The sequence below is a fragment of the Pecten maximus genome, chromosome 15, assembly GCF_902652985.1.
Source record: "Pecten maximus chromosome 15, xPecMax1.1, whole genome shotgun sequence".
NCBI classification, from domain to species: domain Eukaryota; kingdom Metazoa; phylum Mollusca; class Bivalvia; order Pectinida; family Pectinidae; genus Pecten; species Pecten maximus.
Window position 1 is genome coordinate 5,475,762 of NC_047029.1, and position 21,070 is coordinate 5,496,831.

The 21,070-nt window shown below is 40.5% G+C and overlaps 1 protein-coding gene across 1 annotated transcript in view; it reads left to right on the top strand.

Moving 5' to 3' along the window:
• LOC117343944 (galanin receptor type 2-like) overlaps positions 1-21,070 on the top strand; it is a 130,710-nt gene that overhangs the window by 67,396 nt on the left and 42,244 nt on the right. Inside the window, exon 3 of the mRNA XM_033906513.1 lies at positions 15,352-15,487. Within this exon, the coding sequence (XP_033762404.1) occupies positions 15,352-15,487 (136 nt within the window). The remainder of the gene's footprint in view (positions 1-15,351; positions 15,488-21,070) is intronic.

The following is a 21,070-nucleotide window of genomic DNA, read 5'->3' on the forward strand; positions in this document are numbered from 1 at the left end:
CGATGTTCTAGTCTGTACGTTGGACTATGTTTTGCTCTCTAACTGTACATTCGGTGTTCTAGTCTGTACGTTAGACTACGCTCTGATCTCTAATTGTACATTTGATGTTCTGGTATGTACGTTAGACTATGTTTTGCTCTCTAATTGTACATTCGATGTTCTAGTCTGTACGTTAAACTACGCTCTGCTCTCTAACTGTACATTCGATGTTCTAGTCTGTACGTTAGACTACGCTCTGATCTCTAATTGTACATTCGATGTTCTAGTCTGTACGTTAGACTACGCTCTGATCTCTAACTGTACATTCTGTGTTTTAACTGCTTTATATACTACGCCGTGCTCTCTAATATTACATTGGGTGTTCTAGACCGTACGCTATACTACGCTGCGCATAGTAATTGTACACTCGGTGCTCTAGACTGTACATTATGCTATACTATTTTCTCTCTAATTGTACATTAGGTGTTCTCTGGTTTTTACGTAATACTGCGCTCTTCTGTCTTATTGTGCATTCGGTTTTCTCTGGTCTTTACGTAATACTGCGCTCTTCTCTCTAATTGTACATTCGGTGTTCTCTAAACCGTACGTTATACCGCTCTCTGCTCAATAATTGTATATATATTCCCTTTTCTGAATTTACACGGACGGTTCTCTTATCTATATGTTCCCTATTCTAATGTGTAAGTCGATCTCTGATCTGTACGTTCCTTATTTTAATTTGTAGGACTGTTCTCTGATCTGTACGTTCTGTGTTCGCTAATTAAATCACAGCTGCAATGCACACCCGACATCAAATGCATCCCCTGTAAGCCTTATACTCAATAAAACTATGGAATGCATTCTAATTGTGATATATGGAACCTTTACTCCACTGTCGCAGCAGTTTACACTATTTTTATGCCAGTTAGACGCATATTGTGATCTTGTATCCCGTTGGTTTATATTACAATGTCGTATAGTGATACATGTAGTTGTCCCAGCCAAATAAATCGTCATTAGGTGTTCTGCTATTCCGCGTACGACTTTAATAATTAAGACTGCAGAACGCTGCAGCAATCAAATAAACAGTGGTACCCAATCGTGGAGGTTAAATACTTGAGACGTAAATATTGTACAATGACTACGTGTATTACTGTGATTACTCAGAAGACATGTTATGTAGTTCTTCTTTTTACACTGGAAATATTTCACACAAAAAATCTTTGATAAATAAATATGTGTCTTAATCATCAACTGATAGTAACTACCCGTTACACATCTATTTTCAGTAACAAAACTGTAAGTTTTTTTTTTTAACACAACAGTCATATAAATATACTTGCTCACTTTATGTGAAAAAACAATCTTCACTTCAGTTTGTCAGTAATAGATCTGTAAACATTCCATGATATTACAGCGTTCCGGATTAAGAAGGTTTATATGTAGTCCTTCAGGTCATTTGACTCGCCTCGTACCCTTTTTATTTCTTTCTTGTTTTTGTCCAGATTTTGTGTTGACGTCCTCATAAATCTCGCTGATAGCTTCCGTGTTGAGCTCAATATGAGTGTCCTTCTTTCGAATATTTACAACCAACTTACCAGATTTATCCTATGGGAGCCCGTAGCTGCCTAAGCTGATAATCCAAATCATATAAAACAGTTTCAATATTATCCACTTAACATGCATCTGAACTTGTGATTCTACTGTTCAAAATTGCTCGTTGACCTTTTTCATACTACCCACAATTTGACAAAGTGTCCTCCTGTTATCAGCTTCTATACCCTCCATCGTCTTGGCAGCATGAGTTGATGTTTCTATATTGTAAACAAAAATATAAATGGTCTTAGAAGTAAACAAAGTTGTACTGATGTCTCTAGTTGCTGCGTCAGCTAGATCGGTCAGCAGTCCTCCTTTCACCGGGTATAGCAGTGACATGTATATTTAATTAAGTTCAGGCAACAGTATAACATAACATATATAATATAGATACGGAAGGCATAAACGTTGACTCCAAATATTCGTCAGTGATGTTAAGATTCGCGAGTAAAAAGATTTAAAATGGCTCTCGGTGGATGTATAAATACAGAACATGTTATGCGCTGACCCCGTAACCAAATCATCCTGTTTGATTTTGAATTTTGATATAACAATAGTAAAAACATCTTAAGACTTGGGCGACCGTTCAAACCAAATCACATGAATGAAATATCGTATCAGTAGAACTGCACGAGATGACAGCAAGATGTCGGTTGTACTCTTCACTTGCACGCGGTATTACAGTGCATACTTTGATAAATTCTCTGTGCCTGGATCAATAGCAAATGGTTGTTCTAAGATAAATCCTCCAAATTTTATCTGGATTTAGACGAATTCTTCAGTGCGTCATCACACAGTGTAACTATGAAAAGTACATCGATGTATGATTTAAAGACAATTAGTTACACAACACACTCTTACCATACTCACTGACGTAATTTTATATGTGTTTATTGTCCTTTCAAGATATTTAGGCTATATGATGACTGTATTAAATGGGAACAACTTAAAAGTCTTCTCTGGAATGTGTCACTTCACTTCACTGTAAATTATGTAAAGCTCTTAAAACAAGTGATACCGTTGTTATGATTTTAAATTCTACTCAATAAAAATTTCACATGGTATTAAGACACAATCTTGCAGGTTTAAACACGGAATTAATGAATGTAACAGGAGCTCAATAATTATAAGTTTTTTTTAATTACTGATCATGTGACGCATGTCGGAATCCTACGCAAGGTGGAGATTGATTTGAATCATTTTTCGTCCTATCGAGAATTTAAGTTAATTCATGGAGCGACGTACTCAAAGCGCACTGCTCCATTGAATTGGTTGCCAAAATTACACAGAATTTTTAAAGCACTCATGGTTTATGTAGGACAACGGGTGCTTGGTTTGGTTTGGTTTAATTTGTTTAACGTCCTATCAACAGCTAAGATCATTAAAGGACGGCCCCGTGCGTGCGATATGCATGCGTGTGGTGAGTGCGTATGTGTGTTTTGGGAGGCTGCGGTATGTTCGTGTTAAGTCTCCTTGAGATAGGCCAGAATTTTTGCCGATTTATAGTGCTACCTCACTGATGCATACTGCCGAAGACACCCAGCAGGACACCCCACCCGGTCACATTATACTGACAACGGGCGAACCAGTCGTCCTACTCCTTGTATGCTGATCTCTAAGCAGGTGTAGCAACTACCATTTTTAAAGACTTTGGTATGTCTCGGCCAGGGGACAGAACCCGAAGCCTTCATCACAAGGGCGAACGCTCAACTAATGGCCAAAAGTGAGGCATTATCAAGGGAGACATTAGAAAGAAGAAAGTTGTTCAGAAAGAGAAAAGATAAGATCCCAAATTAAGTCGCCTCTTACGATCATGCAATGGGGGCAGCAGGTACAATTCTTACGCCCTACCTGCAGGGCACTCTATGGATGCACGTACAATGCACGTATGCTCCTACTAACGGTATTGTACTAGATAACTGGTCTCGTTTTTTTGTTTTGTTTTGTTGGATTTTGTGTGTGTGTGCTGTGTTTTTTAGGATACAACTGTGCTGTAACAATAGACATTATAGAAATATTGAATGGAAACCTCAGCGAGTCATTTCAACTGATATTAATATTGTTCGTTTTATAGTATACCATTTCAGAAGTATTCTTCTTAAGCTCAACTTTGCGAATCGCTAACAAATTCGTTAAGGTAATAATATATCGAGTCTTACATAGGCCATATATCTGTATCGGTATACAAAATGTATGTCACAGATCATTTGTCATTTTCCAGTGGAAAAGTACGCCAGTCAAGTCAGTCAGTATGCCGATGTGGCTGCCTGTATCTTCGCCTCGGTATCGAAGATATAATTAAAGTTATTTACTTTCTCCCGTAGCAGATACAAATCCTGTCGTCCCACGCATCTGTGAACACGCAAAGATAGTACAACGATGCACATATGTCTTCTTATCTTAGCAACACAATAGCGTGGTACCATGAGGATCACCCAAGGAGAGTCCGCAAACACATTCAGTAGTATTTACGTTGATAGTAGCCAGCGGGCTATAGATGCCGGTGATGATGGTGGTTAATGGAATTTAAAAGTTATTTTAGATTGACGTGTCACTCGTGGCAGAGCTGTTGTTGCGTCATTTAGGTATGAGTTACGGTAAATTGACGTACGTGAACGGCGTTCCTCAATTAATGCTTCTTGTAAATGGCAGGGGTCCCAATTAGAAGGAAAATGATCTGGTTACATCGTTACCAAATGATATTCAAACATTACAGACGCGTGTCCAGTGGCAACGCGCATTTTATTGGTTTAAGGCTACGAACAATAAGGTTTGTACTGAGCCACTTGAAAGAAACATGAAATGATCTATTAACCAAACAAACCTCTTGCTTGGGAAAATTGTAAAATTTATTGAAACTGAATCGTTTGAAGACAACATGTTTTATGAAAACTTGAGCGTTGTAGTTGAAGTTAAAGGGCTTATCAATATTAAATCTGAAGTTTTCAACGAGATGCGTATTAGATGATGATAAAAGCTGCATAGCAATACAATAAAGACTGTTTCTCCAGCACTTTTTTATCTAGCCTACACGCGATGATTGGAATATGCATATCACGGAAGCCTTAAATCCTGCCATTCTAAACTTCCATCATTTTGTGTTGTAAGTAACACACTGGAATATAATCAGCACGTTTGTACATCACATCAACATACTTGATATTGAAGAGGATAGCATTTCAAAACACGTCATGCTTCTATCCCAGTGATTCAATACAAGTTCAGAAATGAGTTTGACATTTCATTCAGAACCTGCAATCAGGATGTTCCCGCTACTCATCGTTTTACAAACAGGACAAACCACATGGAATACGGAATGTTAACACGTATTCCGGCTGCTCTCAGTCCGACTGTTGTGGAAATATGATGCAAAGCGAAGCTTGCTGAAAGTATTGACACAAACGGAAATGACACTGATTGCAAGTGTAAAGAATTTTCTCACAAGACCCTCAAGTGCGGCTGTTACTTATGATTTCCAGTAACGGTAACTCTGTATATCATATTAATATGAAAAGATTCAATTTGTGTATTGATCGTAAAGACGCCTTTTAATATTTCATAATTTTCTTCCTCGGAGGATATGTATGTTTTCCCCGAAATATATATACATTCCCAATTATACAAAATAATACTTGACAGTAGCAGAATCTCTGAACTATTTGGTCTGCGTCAATAAATGTATTACCGGTGAATATTTTAGCTCGAAACCATTAAACTTCATCAATTATATCACAGAAAAAAACCACATCAAATCAATTCCATCGTATTTTTGGGAACTCAATTAAAATAGTTTTCAACGATCCTAACATGCCCGGAGCATCGACTTCAAACACATATCCGGTTATATTTCCACGGTTCTTACTTTATTTAAAGGGGTCACTATAGCTTGGTCGGTACGTGCGCCGGTCAAGTAACCGGAAGTGAATATTCCGGGTGCATGTTTCGTTGTTTCTTATCATTGGTTTCTGTTTCTCGGGAAGCTGTGAAACGTGCCGGTCTGTGCTGTCGCAGTTGTGTCCTTAGGCAAGACATTTAACCTTAATTGCTCTAGATGACATGCGATGGGCCTTCTGTATACGAGTATGATTCGGTGAGGTATTCACCAACTACTTCATGAAGATCCCGCCTTAAAATGACCCTGGCTGTTCACCGGGCGATAAAGCAAACAGACACACAAATATACCGTTAGGTCAGAAAGTTTACATTTTTTTACAATATCGATTATTCATTATGACGTCATCTTTAACGAGTTTCAGCTGTCTTTTCCTGCACCAAGGGAGATGTAGAGAGTGCCAATGCAATATCGAATTTATTAAACGAGTTTGATAATTTGATATTTGACGAGCCTTTTAAGAGGATATCATAAAATTTTTTATTAAACTAATAAAGCAATACATTTTCAAAGTGTAGGGATGTCCAATAATCGTAAGAAATATATGTAATATCACTATTGTGACGTCATAGTATATATATGAGGACGCACCATTGTCAGTTTAAAGCCTCTCTTATATCAAAATTAATTTGGAAGTATTCACTTATATTTCATAAATATGAGTTATGCAATAAACAGAATATTACACTCCTGGCTATGTAATATGAAATATATTTCAATAACTGTATATAGGCCACTCGCCTGAATGCTTGTGGTACATATATATCAAATTATTGAACGGGGTTTCGCTACACTTCACATGGGGTAGAGATAGATAGCTGAAACGCGTTATGACGTCAAAATAAATTATTTCCATGGTGTCATTGTATTGTTTCCGTGAGTTCATAAAACAAATCCTTTAATTTCTATATTCAAATTGAAATCACGACCCTTGAAATTTAAAGAATGTAAAGAATGTACAACAAACCACAGCTCGCAGTTTAGTTTAAATGATTAAATATCATTTTGAAAGAAATACAACCCCGAATCATTGGCCTGCATTATACTTCAGCTAATGCATGCTATTTGTTCATGTGTAATAAACCATTAATCTTTTTTTGGAATCGTTTACTTAATTATAGAATACAAGACGACATCTAAACTGCTGGTTTGTTCCAGAAGATATGATTAAGCATACCTAATTTTGCTTTAATTATACTTGTAAATACGTGATATTGTCGGTGTTTGTCGACATCAGTCCTTTCACACTTTTGGTTGGTTTAAGCTATTTCATATACATGTACAATCATTTTATCCACTATCTATTGGCCAAAATGACCATCTCTTGTGGTGATGGAACAGTTAAGAATATTACAACACGAATATAATATGTTTATAACATATCAGAAACGACATTTAATGCGTTTTGAAAAAAAAAACTTTATTTATTTACAACAATTGCGAAACAAGTTATGCGTGTTATAAAGTCATCACAGTCCACGTCAATTGTCATGTTTTGTACTCATTTCAAATCACCATGCACGCTACCTGTCCTGCATTATACTCAATACAGATCAACTTCACGACACCATTCTTACGTTTTACTCATTACAGATCACCCTCAACGTCACCTGTCGTACTTATTACATATCACCCTCCACGTCACCTGTCTTACTCATTACAGATCACCCTCCACGTCACCCATCTTACTCATTACAGATCACCCTCCACGTCACCCGTCTTACTCATTACAGATCACCCTCCACGTCACCCGTCTTACTCATTACAGATCACCCTCCACGTCACCTGTCTTACTCATTACAGATCACCCTCCACGTCACCCGTCTAACTTATTACAGATCACCCTCCACGTCACCTGTCTTACTCATTACAGATCACCGTCTACGTCACCCGTCTTACTCATTACAGATCACCCTCTACGACACCCGTCTTACTCATTACAGATCACCCTCCACGTCACCCGTCTAACTTATTACAGATCACCCTCCACGTCACCCGTCTTACTCATTACAGATCACCCTCCACGTCACCCATCTTACTCATTACAGATCACCCTCCACGTCACCAGTCTTACTCATTACAGATCACCCTCCACGTCACCAGTCTTACTCATTACAGATCACCCTCCACGTCACCCGTCTTACTCATTACAGATCACCCTCCACGTCACCTGTCTAACTCATTACAGATCACCCTCCACGTCACCCATCTTACTCATTACAGATCACCCTCCATGTCACCCTGTCTTACTCATTACAGATCACCCTCCACGTCACCCGTCTTACTCATTACAGATCACCCTCCACGTCACCCGTCTTACTCATTACAGATCACCCTCCACGTCACCCGTCTTACTCATTACAGATCACCCTCCACGTCACCCGTCTTACTCATTACAGATCACCCTCCACGTCACCCGTCTTACTCATTACAGATCACCCTCCACGTCACCCGTCTTACTCATTACAGATCACCCTCCACGTCACCCTGTCTTACTCATTACATATCACCCTCCACGTCACCCATCTTACTCATTACAGATCACCTTCCACGTCACCCGTCTTACTCATTACAGATCACTCTCCACGTCACCCATCCTACTCATTACATATCACCCTCCACGTCACCTGTCTTACTCATTACAGATCACTCTCCACGTCACCAGTCTTACTTATTACAGATCACCCTCCACGTCACCCGTCTTACTCATTACAGATCACCCTCCACGTCACCCGTCTTACTCATTACAGATCACCCTCCACGTCACCCGTCTTACTCATTACAGATCACCCTCCACGTCACCCGTCTAACTCATTACAGATCACCCTCCACGTCACCCGTCTTACTTATATATCACCCTCCACGTCACCCGTCTTACTTATTACAGATCACCCTCCACGTCACCCGTCTTACTCATTACAGATCACCCTCCACGTCACCCGTCTAACTCATTACAGATCACCCTCCACGTCACCCGTCTTACTTATATATCACCCTCCACGTCACCCGTCTTACTCATTACAGATCACCCTCCACGTCACCTGTCTTACTCATTACATATCACCCTCCACGTCACCCATCTTACTTATTACATATCACCCTCCACGTCACCTGTCTTACTCATTACAGATCACCCTCCACGTCACCCATCTTACTCATTACAGATCACCCTCCACGTCACCCGTCTTACTCATTACAGATCACCCTCCACGTCACCCGTCTTACTCATTACAGATCACCCTCCACGTCACCTGTCTTACTCATTACAGATCACCCTCCACGTCACCCGTCTAACTTATTACAGATCACCCTCCACGTCACCTGTCTTACTCATTACAGATCACCCTCTACGTCACCCGTCTTACTCATTACAGATCACCCTCTACGTCACCCGTCTTACTCATTACAGATCACCCTCCACGTCACCCGTCTAACTTATTACAGATCACCCTCCACGTCACCCGTCTTACTCATTACAGATCACCCTCCACGTCACCCATCTTACTCATTACAGATCACCCTCCACGTCACCAGTCTTACTCATTACAGATCACCCTCCACGTCACCAGTCTTACTCATTACAGATCACCCTCCACGTCACCCGTCTTACTCATTACAGATCACCCTCCACGTCACCTGTCTAACTCATTACAGATCACCCTCCACGTCACCCATCTTACTCATTACAGATCACCCTCCATGTCACCCTGTCTTACTCATTACAGATCACCCTCCACGTCACCCGTCTTACTCATTACAGATCACCCTCCACGTCACCCGTCTTACTCATTACAGATCACCCTCCACGTCACCCGTCTTACTCATTACAGATCACCCTCCATGTCACCCGTCTTACTCATTACAGATCACCCTCCACGTCACCCGTCTTACTCATTACAGATCACCCTCCACGTCACCCGTCTTACTCATTACAGATCACCCTCCACGTCACCCTGTCTTACTCATTACATATCACCCTCCACGTCACCCATCTTACTCATTACAGATCACCCTCCACGTCACCCGTCTTACTCATTACAGATCACTCTCCACGTCACCCATCCTACTCATTACATATCACCCTCCACGTCACCTGTCTTACTCATTACAGATCACTCTCCACGTCACCAGTCTTACTTATTACAGATCACCCTCCACGTCACCCGTCTTACTCATTACAGATCACCCTCCACGTCACCCGTCTTACTCATTACAGATCACCCTCCACGTCACCCGTCTTACTCATTACAGATCACCCTCCACGTCACCCGTCTAACTCATTACAGATCACCCTCCACGTCACCCGTCTTACTTATATATCACCCTCCACGTCACCCGTCTTACTTATTACAGATCACCCTCCACGTCACCCGTCTTACTCATTACAGATCACCCTCCACGTCACCCGTCTAACTCATTACAGATCACCCTCCACGTCACCCGTCTTACTTATATATCACCCTCCACGTCACCCGTCTTACTCATTACAGATCACCCTCCACGTCACCCATCTTACTCATTACAGATCACCCTCCACGTCACCAGTCTTACTCATTACAGATCACCCTCCACGTCACCAGTCTTACTCATTACAGATCACCCTCCACGTCACCCGTCTTACTCATTACAGATCACCCTCCACGTCACCTGTCTAACTCATTACAGATCACCCTCCACGTCACCCATCTTACTCATTACAGATCACCCTCCATGTCACCCTGTCTTACTCATTACAGATCACCCTCCACGTCACCCGTCTTACTCATTACAGATCACCCTCCACGTCACCCCGTCTTACTCATTACAGATCACCCTCCACGTCACCCTGTCTTACTCATTACATATCACCCTCCACGTCACCCATCTTACTCATTACAGATCACCTTCCACGTCACCCGTCTTACTCATTACAGATCACTCTCCACGTCACCCATCCTACTCATTACATATCACCCTCCACGTCACCTGTCTTACTCATTACAGATCACTCTCCACGTCACCAGTCTTACTTATTACAGATCACCCTCCACGTCACCCGTCTTACTCATTACAGATCACCCTCCACGTCACCCGTCTTACTCATTACAGATCACCCTCCACGTCACCCGTCTTACTCATTACAGATCACCCTCCACGTCACCCGTCTAACTCATTACAGATCACCCTCCACGTCACCCGTCTTACTTATATATCACCCTCCACGTCACCCGTCTTACTTATTACAGATCACCCTCCACGTCACCCGTCTTACTCATTACAGATCACCCTCCACGTCACCCGTCTAACTCATTACAGATCACCCTCCACGTCACCCGTCTTACTTATATATCACCCTCCACGTCACCCGTCTTACTCATTACAGATCACCCTCCACGTCACCTGTCTTACTCATTACATATCACCCTCCACGTCACCCATCTTACTTATTACATATCACCCTCCACGTCACCCGTCTTACTTATTACATATCACCCTCCACGTCACCAGTCTTACTTATTACAGATCACCCTCCACGTCACCCGTCTTACTCATTACAGATCACCCTCCACGTCACCCGTCTTACTCATTACAGATCACCATCCACGTCACCCTGTCTTACTCATTACAGATCACCCTCCACGTCACCTGTCTAACTCATTACAGATCACCCTCCACGTCACCAGTCTTATTCATAACAGATCACCCTCCACGTCACCCATCTTACTCATTACAGATCACCCTCCACGTCACCAGTCTTACTTATTACAGATCACCCTCCACGTCACCCATCTTACTTATTACATATCACCCTCCACGTCACCCATCTTATTCATTACAGATCACCCTCCACGTCACCCATCTTACTTATTACAGATCACCCTCCACGTCACCCGTCTTACTCATTACAGATCACCCTCCACGTCACCCGTCTTACTTATTACATATCACCCTCCACGTCACCCGTCTTACTCATTACAGATCACCCTCCACGTCACCCGTCTTACTCATAACAGATCACCCTCCACGTCACCCGTCTTACTCATTACAGATCACCCTCCACGTCACCCGTCTTACTCATTACAGATCACCCTCCACGTCACCCTGTCTTATTCATTACAGATCACCCTCCACGTCACCCCGTCTTATTCATTACATATCACCCTCCACGTCACCCATCTTACTCATTACAGATCACCCTCCACGTCACCCATCTTACTCATTACAGATCACCCTCCACGTCACCCGTCTTACTCATTACAGATCACCCTCCACGTCACCCATCTTACTCATTACAGATCACCCTCCACGTCACCCATCTTACTCATTACATATCACCCTCCATGTCACCCGTCTTACTCATTACCTATCACCCTCCACGTCACCCATCTTACTCATTACAGATCACCCTCCACGTCACCCATCTTACTCATAACAGATCACCCTCCACGTCACCCGTCTTACTCATTACATATCACCCTCCACGTCACCAGTCTTACTTATTACAGATCACCCTCCACGTCACCCATCTTACTCATTACATATCACCCTCCACGTCACCAGTCTTACTTATTACATATCACCCTCCACGTCACCCGTCTTATTCATAACATATCACCCTCCACGTCACCCGTCTAACTTATTACAGATCACCCTCCACGTCACCCGTCTTACTCATTACAGATCACCCTCCACGTCACCAGTCTTACTTATTACATATCACCCTCCACGTCACCCATCTTACTCATTACAGATCACCCTCCACGTCACCCATCTTACTTATTACAGATCACCCTCCACGTCACCCGTCTTACTCATTACAGATCACCCTCCACGTCACCAGTCTTACTTATTACAGATCACCCTCCACGTCACCCGTCTTACTTATTACAGATCACCCTCCACGTCACCCGTCTAACTTATTACTTATCACCCTCCACGTCACCCGTCTTACTCATTACAGATCACCCTCCACGTCACCTGTCTTACTCATTACATATCACCCTCCACGTCACCCGTCTAACTCATTACAGATCACCCTCCACGTCACCCGTCTTACTCATTACAGATCACCCTCCACGTCACCCGTCTTACTCATTACAGATCACCCTCCACGTCACCCGTCTTACTCATTACAGATCACCCTCCACGTCACCTGTCTTACTCATTACAGATCACTCTCCACGTCACCCTGTCTAACTTATTACAGATCACCCTCCACGTCACCTGTCTTACTCATTACAGATCACCCTCTACGTCAACCGTCTTACTCATTACAGATCACCCTCCACGTCACCTGTCTTACTCATTACAGATCACCCTCCACGTCACCCGTCTAACTCATTACAGATCACCCTCCACGTCACCCGTCTTACTCATTACAGATCACCCTCCACGTCACCTGTCTTACTCATTACAGATCACCCTCCACGTCACCCGTCTAACTCATTACAGATCACCCTCCACGTCACCCGTCTTACTCATTACATATCACCCTCCACGTCACCCGTCTAACTCATTACAGATCACCCTCCACGTCACCCGTCTTACTCATTACAGATCACCCTCCACGTCACCTGTCTTACTCATTACAGATCACCCTCCACGTCACCCGTCTAACTCATTACAGATCACCCTCCACGTCACCCGTCTTACTCATTACAGATCACCCTCCACGTCACCCCGTCTTACTCATTACATATCACCCTCCACGTCACCTGTTTTATTCATTACAGATCACCCTCCACGGCACCTGTCTTACTCATTACAGATCACCCTCCACGTCACCCGTCTAACTCATTACAGACCACCCTCCACGTCACCTGTCTTACTCATTACAGATCACCCTCCACGGCACCTGTCTTACTCATTACAGATCACCCTCCACGTCACCCGTCTTACTCATTACATATCACCCTCCACGTCACCCGTCTTACTCATAACAGATCACCCTCCACGTCACCCTGTCTTACTCATTACATATCACCCTCCACGTCACCTGTCTTACTCATTACAGATCACCCTCCACGTCACCCGTCTTACTCATTACAGATCACCCTCCACGTCACCTGTCTTACTTATATATCACCCTCCACGTCACCCGTCTTACTCATTACAGATCACCCTCCACGTCACCCGTCTTACTCATTACATATCACCCTCCACGTCACCCATCTTACTTATTACAGATCACCCTCCATGTTACCTGTCTTACTTATTACAGATCACCCTCCACGTCACCCGTCTAACTCATTACAGATCACCCTCCACGTCACCCTGTCTTACTCATTACATATCACCCTCCACGTCACCAGTCTTACTTATTACAGATCACCCTCCACGTCACCCGTCTTACTCATTACAGATCACCCTCCACGTCACCCGTCTTACTCATTACAGATCACCCTCCACGTCACCCGTCTAACTTATTACAAATCACCCTCCACGTCACCTGTCTTACTCATTACAGATCACCCTCCACGTCACCCGTCTTACTTATTACAGATCACCCTCCACGTCACCCGTCTTACTCATTACAGATCACCCTCCACGTCACCCGTCTTACTCATTACAGATCACCCTCCACGTCACCAGTCTTATTCATTACAGATCACCCTCCACGTCACCCATCTTACTCATAACAGACCACCCTCCACGTCACCTGTCTTACTCATTACAGATCACCCTCCACGTCACCCGTCTTACTCATTACAGATCACCCTCCACGTCACCCGTCTTACTCATTACAGATCACCCTCCACGTCACCCATCTTACTCATTACAGATCACCCTCCACGTCACCCATCTTACTTATTACAGATCACCCTCCACGTCACCCGTCTTACTCATTACAGATCACCCTCCACGTCACCCGTCTTACTCATTACAGATCACCCTCCACGTCACCCATCTTACTCATTACAGATCACCCTCCACGTCACCCATCTTACTCATTACAGATCACCCTCCACGTCACCCGTCTTACTCATTACAGATCACCCTCCACGTCACCCGTCTAACTCATTACAGATCACCCTCCACGTCACCCGTCTAACTCATTACAGACACCCTCCACGTCACCCGTCTTACTCATTACAGATCACCCTCCACGTCACCCGTCTAACTCATTACAGATCACCCTCCACGTCACCCGTCTAACTCATTACAGACACCCTCCACGTCACCCGTCTTACTCATTACAGATCACCCTCCACGTCACCCGTCTTACTCATTACAGATCACCCTCCACGTCACCCGTCTTACTCATTACAGATCACCCTCCACGTCACCCGTCTTACTCATTACAGATCACCCTCCACGTCACCAGTCTTATTCATTACAGATCACCCTCCACGTCACCCATCTTACTCATAACAGACCACCCTCCACGTCACCTGTCTTACTCATTACAGATCACCCTCCACGTCACCCATCTTACTCATTACAGATCACCCTCCACGTCACCTGTCTAACTCATTACAGATCACCCTCCACGTCACCTGTCTTACTCATTACAGATCACTCTCCACGTCACCCATCTTACTCATTACATATCACCCTCCACGTCACCTGTCTTACTCATTACAGATCACCCTCCACGTCACCCATCTTACTCATTACAGATCACCCTCCACGTCACCTGTCTTACTCATTACAGATCACCCTCCACGTCACCCTGTCTTACTTATTATAGATCACCCTCCACGTCACCCATCTTACTCATTACATATCATCCTCCACGTCACCCGTCTTACTCATTACAGATCACCCTCCACGTCACCCGTCTTAATTATTACAGATCACCCTCCATGTCACCTGTCTTACTTATTACATATCACCCTCCACGTCACCTGTCTTACTCATTACAGATCACCCTCCAGTTAATTTGTCTTACTTTGTCTTGCCAGGTCACCCTCCACGCCACCTGTCTTACGTTGATGGCCATGACGATAGACCGATACTTCGCCATCGTCTTTCCTATACAGTCTATGAACTGGCGGAACGCTCTCGTGGCCACCATTGTCAGCGTTGCCGTATGGATCGGTGAGTTCTGTAATCTGATTGACATATAATGGTCTTGTGAATCCACGTGTTTAAGATTATTGTCTGAGTATAGCTACAACCGTTGAAATAATACAGATATGGATAACAATCATAATCAAAGGTGTATCTCTTACTCATACCGCAGCCTCCCAAAACACACATACGCACTCGCTACACGCATACATGTCGCACGCATGGGAGGCCGTCCTTAAATGACCTTAGCTGTTAATAGGACGTTAAACAAAATAAACCAAACCAAAGTATCTCTTACTTTATTTCAGTGTACATAGCATGCTTCTTTTTAACTTAAGATATTTCTTATGGTCACTATGAAATGGGGGCGCCATGACAGGTAGCATGATATGACCTCAACATGTATCTTTGAAATGTCACATTTTTCTCAATAATTGCTAAATTATGCACAAACGCAAAATTAAATATCAGTTTATATAATTATATCAAAAACTCCCGTGAAAATATGCATTCACTCATTACGTGCAAGTTTAAAAAAATATTCAGTAATCTTCCCAAAATCAAGAAAAAGAGTGCCTTGATCTTTGTCAGAAGAATATTTCACAAATGAAATCATTTTGACCGTTAAATTTGTCCTCGCCAGTTTGTATTTGAAGAATAATTATATTTGTTTGTATATATACGACAGAAGATATATTTTGTTTATATACGACATACATGATATATTGTGTCTGTATATACGACATACAAGATATATTGTGTCTGTGTATATGACAGAAGATATATTGTGTTTGTATATACGACAGAAGATATACGTAGTGTGTCTGTATATACGACATACAAGATATATTTTGTTTGTATATACGACAGAAGATATATTTTGTTTGTATATACGACAGAAGATATATTGTGTCTGTATATATGACATACAAGATATATTGTGTCTGTATATATGAAATACAAGATATATTGTGTTTGTATATACGACATACAAGATATATTTGGTTTGTATATACGACATACAAGATATATTGTGTTTGTATATACGACACAAGATATACGTAGTGTGTCTGTATATACGACAGAAGATATATTGTGTTTGTATATACGACAGAAGATATATTTTGTTTGTATATATGACATACAAGATATTTTGTGTTTGTATATACGACAGAAGATATATTTTGTTTGTATATACGACAGAAGATATATTGTGTTTGTATATACGACATACAAGATATTTTGTGTTTGTATATACGACAGAAGATATATTTTGTTTGTATATACGACAGAAGATATATTGTGTTTGTATATACGACAGAAGATATATTGTGTTTGTATATATGACATACAAGATATTTTGTGTTTGTATATACGACAGAAGATATATTTTGTTTGTATATACGACAGAAGATATATTGTGTTTGTATATACGACATACAAGATATTTTGTGTTTGTATATACGACATAGATATATATTGTGTTTGTATATATGACATACAAGATATTTTGTGTTTGTATATACGACAGAAGATATATTTTGTTTGTATATACGACAGAAGATATATTGTGTTTGTATATACGACATACAAGATATATTGTGTTTGTATATACGACATACAAGATATATTGTGTCTGTATATATGACATACAAAATATATTGTGTTTGTATATACGACATACAAGATATATTTGGTTTGTATATATGACATACAAGATATATTGTGTCTGTATATACGACATACAAAAGATATTGTGTTTGTATATACGACATACAAGATATATTTGGTTTGTATATATGACATACAAGATATATTGTGTCTGTATATACGACATACAAAATATATTGTGTCTGTATATATGACATACAAGATATATTGTGTCTGTATATACGACAGAAGATATATTGTGTCTGTATATACGACATACAAAATATATTGTGTCTGTATATATGACATACAAGATATATTTGGTTTGTATATACGACATACAAAATATATTGTGTCTGTATATATGACATACAAGATATATTGTGTCTGTATATACGACAGAAGATATATTGTCTGTATATACGACATACAAGATATATTGTGTTTGTATATATGACATACAAAATATATTGTGTCTGTATATACGACATACAAAATATATTGTGTCTGTATATACGACATACAATATATATTGTGTCTGTATATATGACATACAAAATATATTGTGTCTGTATATACGACATACAAAATATATTGTGTCTGTATATACGACATACAATATATATTGTGTCTGTATATACGACATACAATATATATTGTGTCTGTATATATGACATACAAGATATATTTGGTTTGTATATACGACATACAAGATATATCGTGTTTGTATATACGACAGAAGATATATTGTGTCTGTATATATGACATACAAGATATATTGTGTCTGTATATATGACATACAAGATATATTTGGTTTGTATATACGACATACAAGATATATTGTGTTTGTACATTTTGTATATACGACATACAAGATATATTGTGTCTGTATATATGACATACAAGATATATTTGGTTTGTATATACGACATACAAGATATATTGTGTTTGTACATTTTGTATATACGACATACAAGATATATTGTGTCTGTATATATGACATACAAGATATATTGTGTCTGTATATATGACATACAAGATATATTGTGTTTGTACATTTTGTATATACGACATACAAGATATATTGTGTCGGTATATATGACATACAAGATATATTGTGTCTGTATATATGACATACAAGATATATTTTGTTTGTATATACGACATACAAGATATATTGTGTCTGTATATATGACATACAAGATATATTGTGTCTGTATATATGACATACAAGATATATTGTGTCTGTATATATGACATATAAGATATATTGTGTCTGTATATACGACATACAAGATATATTGTGTCTGTATATATGACATACAAGATATATTGTGTCTGTATATATGACATACAAGATATATTGTGTCTGTATATATGACATACAAGATATATTGTGTCTGTATATACGACATACAAGATATATTGTGTCTGTATACAATGTATATGACATAGATATATTTGGTTTGCATATCCTATACCACGTACATCGCTTCTCGTCTTTACTTTGTTAGCTTGATTTACTCCCTAATGCCATGTTGCCAATAATTGATTCACTTTGATCAGACATATACATTTAAGTATTCCATCAGACCACGAAATGAACACTCTGATGGCGGCGGTAGGTGGTATGTGATCTGATCAATATGTATTACCCACATCGACATGAGTCTGTACGTTACCATGTCCCGACTCATCATGTCGAAACATGCAATCTCCGATGACATTAGAGGGTATAAGAAAAGAAGACATGTAACGTTTTATATTTGTGACGGTCATCCATCACAGATCGAACACTCGGAGTTCTCCATTAATAAAGGTTAGTTATGGGTAGAAGACATACTCAATGTAAACAGGTCGATTATGTGTTGAAAGCATGCTTCTTCAGACATCACACCCGTCTACATTATCGTATACAGCGTTTTCAAGGTTATTTGCTAAAGTGTCAGTCCAAAGTTGGTTAGCATGAACCACGTATCATGAGAGAGAAGTCGCTTTCAGGAATCTTTACAAGAGGACATGGACATCAGATAGTGGAAAAAAAATAGTGGGGTTACTAAAGCTGAGGTTTGCAAACAGCAGAAACAAATTGAACTGTCTTATCATGATTTAAACCTTATGTTAAACATTTAAACCAAAGACTGATTGCTTGGTAGAAGATTTAACGGCCCATCAACATCTATGGTAATGTAGGCCTAACAAAGCATATTGGACATCAAACAAGGACGTACAGTCTTTAAAATTTATATATTTTATCAATAAAAAAGAAATGAATGGCAATCTAGATTTTATAATACAAACCAAATTTCAGCATGGTGAACCTATCCATGTTTTTTTTTTTTAATATCGAAGAGAGAGAGAGGGGGGGGGGGGGGGGCGTTTGTTGTCGCCAAATCAAGTCAAATATTTCATTTACTTCTCACCAGTAAACATGTAATCAATAAAAAGGGCACTCATACTCTCCATATATGAGAGGTGATAAAAAAAGAAAGACAACACTCTAAAAGAGAGGGGGGGGGCTTATGCTGTCACCTTGGGATAGGAGTCGGCGTTTGGAGCTTTTAGCTCGCCTCACGAAGAGAGGGGGGTAATATATTGTCACATCGAGAACTGATTTGGCGTTTGGAGCTTTTTATGTCACCTCATGGAGAGAGAGGGAGCATATGTTGTCATCCTTGGGTCGGCGTCGGCTTGTAGAGATTTTACGCTCGCCTCACGAAGAGAGGGGGAACTAATGTTTTCATTCAAACCTCAGTTTCGAAATGATAAGGTTTTGGAGGTTTTGAAAGTTATCTGTAAACTCCTCTATATTCTCACATATAATATATATTGTTTCATGGTTGCTGAGGGGTTAAAGTTAACATTTACTTTCTGTAATCGCTAAGAATACTTTTGGGGAAATATCTTTTTTAGACTTAGACTTGCTACGCAAAATGTAATATAACGTTTTTGATGTTAGTGTTGAAAGACATCAGTAAACTCCTTTATTATTGTACTTGGGTGTTAACATTTGGTTTTGGGGTAGTGGTAGTTGTTTTAACTATAATTTCCCGGAGTCAAACATGTTAACTACAATACAAAACCAAACACAAACTATGTCTACCTTTGTATATTGCAATATAATTTTGCTTAAATATCGCTATCTTTGGACATACCATCTAGTTGATTAACTCATTCCCTGATTCTAGTGTGAGCTATAGTGATATATAGTTTGAGGCGAGCTTTACACCAAAATTGGTACTCTTTTTCAAGCAGGTTCTTCATATTATTGAGGTGGTAATATTTTGTCATCATCTAATAGACTGCAACAATATTTTTAAGAATCCGACGTGCAACGTCCGTGCAGCATGGCTATCAGGCATCAACGCGAAAAGGTTAAAATGGGCGACAGTTAAAGATACAATGTACTCCAAATGGGCAGAAATTATAGCGAATATCAAGTAAGACTATCATTTTTCCGCGAAGAAATCTGATTACTTGTACTGTTGAAACAAAATAGGCTATTAGCTTTACTCGGTAAAAGACTAACCCTGTAATATCGATTTCCAGGACAGCTAAGGTTTTGCGCGGTGAAAAAGAAGGGAATAAGTTATCGAAAATATATTTCTTAAAGGTACCGAATCAAGCCCCTATCCATCTAACTTAAACGCGACAACTTATGTAAAAGTACATGTTGAATATAACCCCGGAAAATGCTTTGAACGTAAAGGGTAACCATCCCTAATTTCCCTTGGATAGTTCCCACCCATTTTCTACCCGAGTATTTCCGTTTATCTTATGTTAGAAACATACCTAGTCGATCATTTGATTTGTTCTGAATACAATTGCCCTTTATATACCAATTTTCCTTAGACTGATTTCGTCTATCACTCGGGCGAAACACGATTGTCGAGGCAGTACGTGTAGATCTCTTAACCTTATCCCCAGACAGTGTTACGGCTTCTCACATCGTTAGGCGTG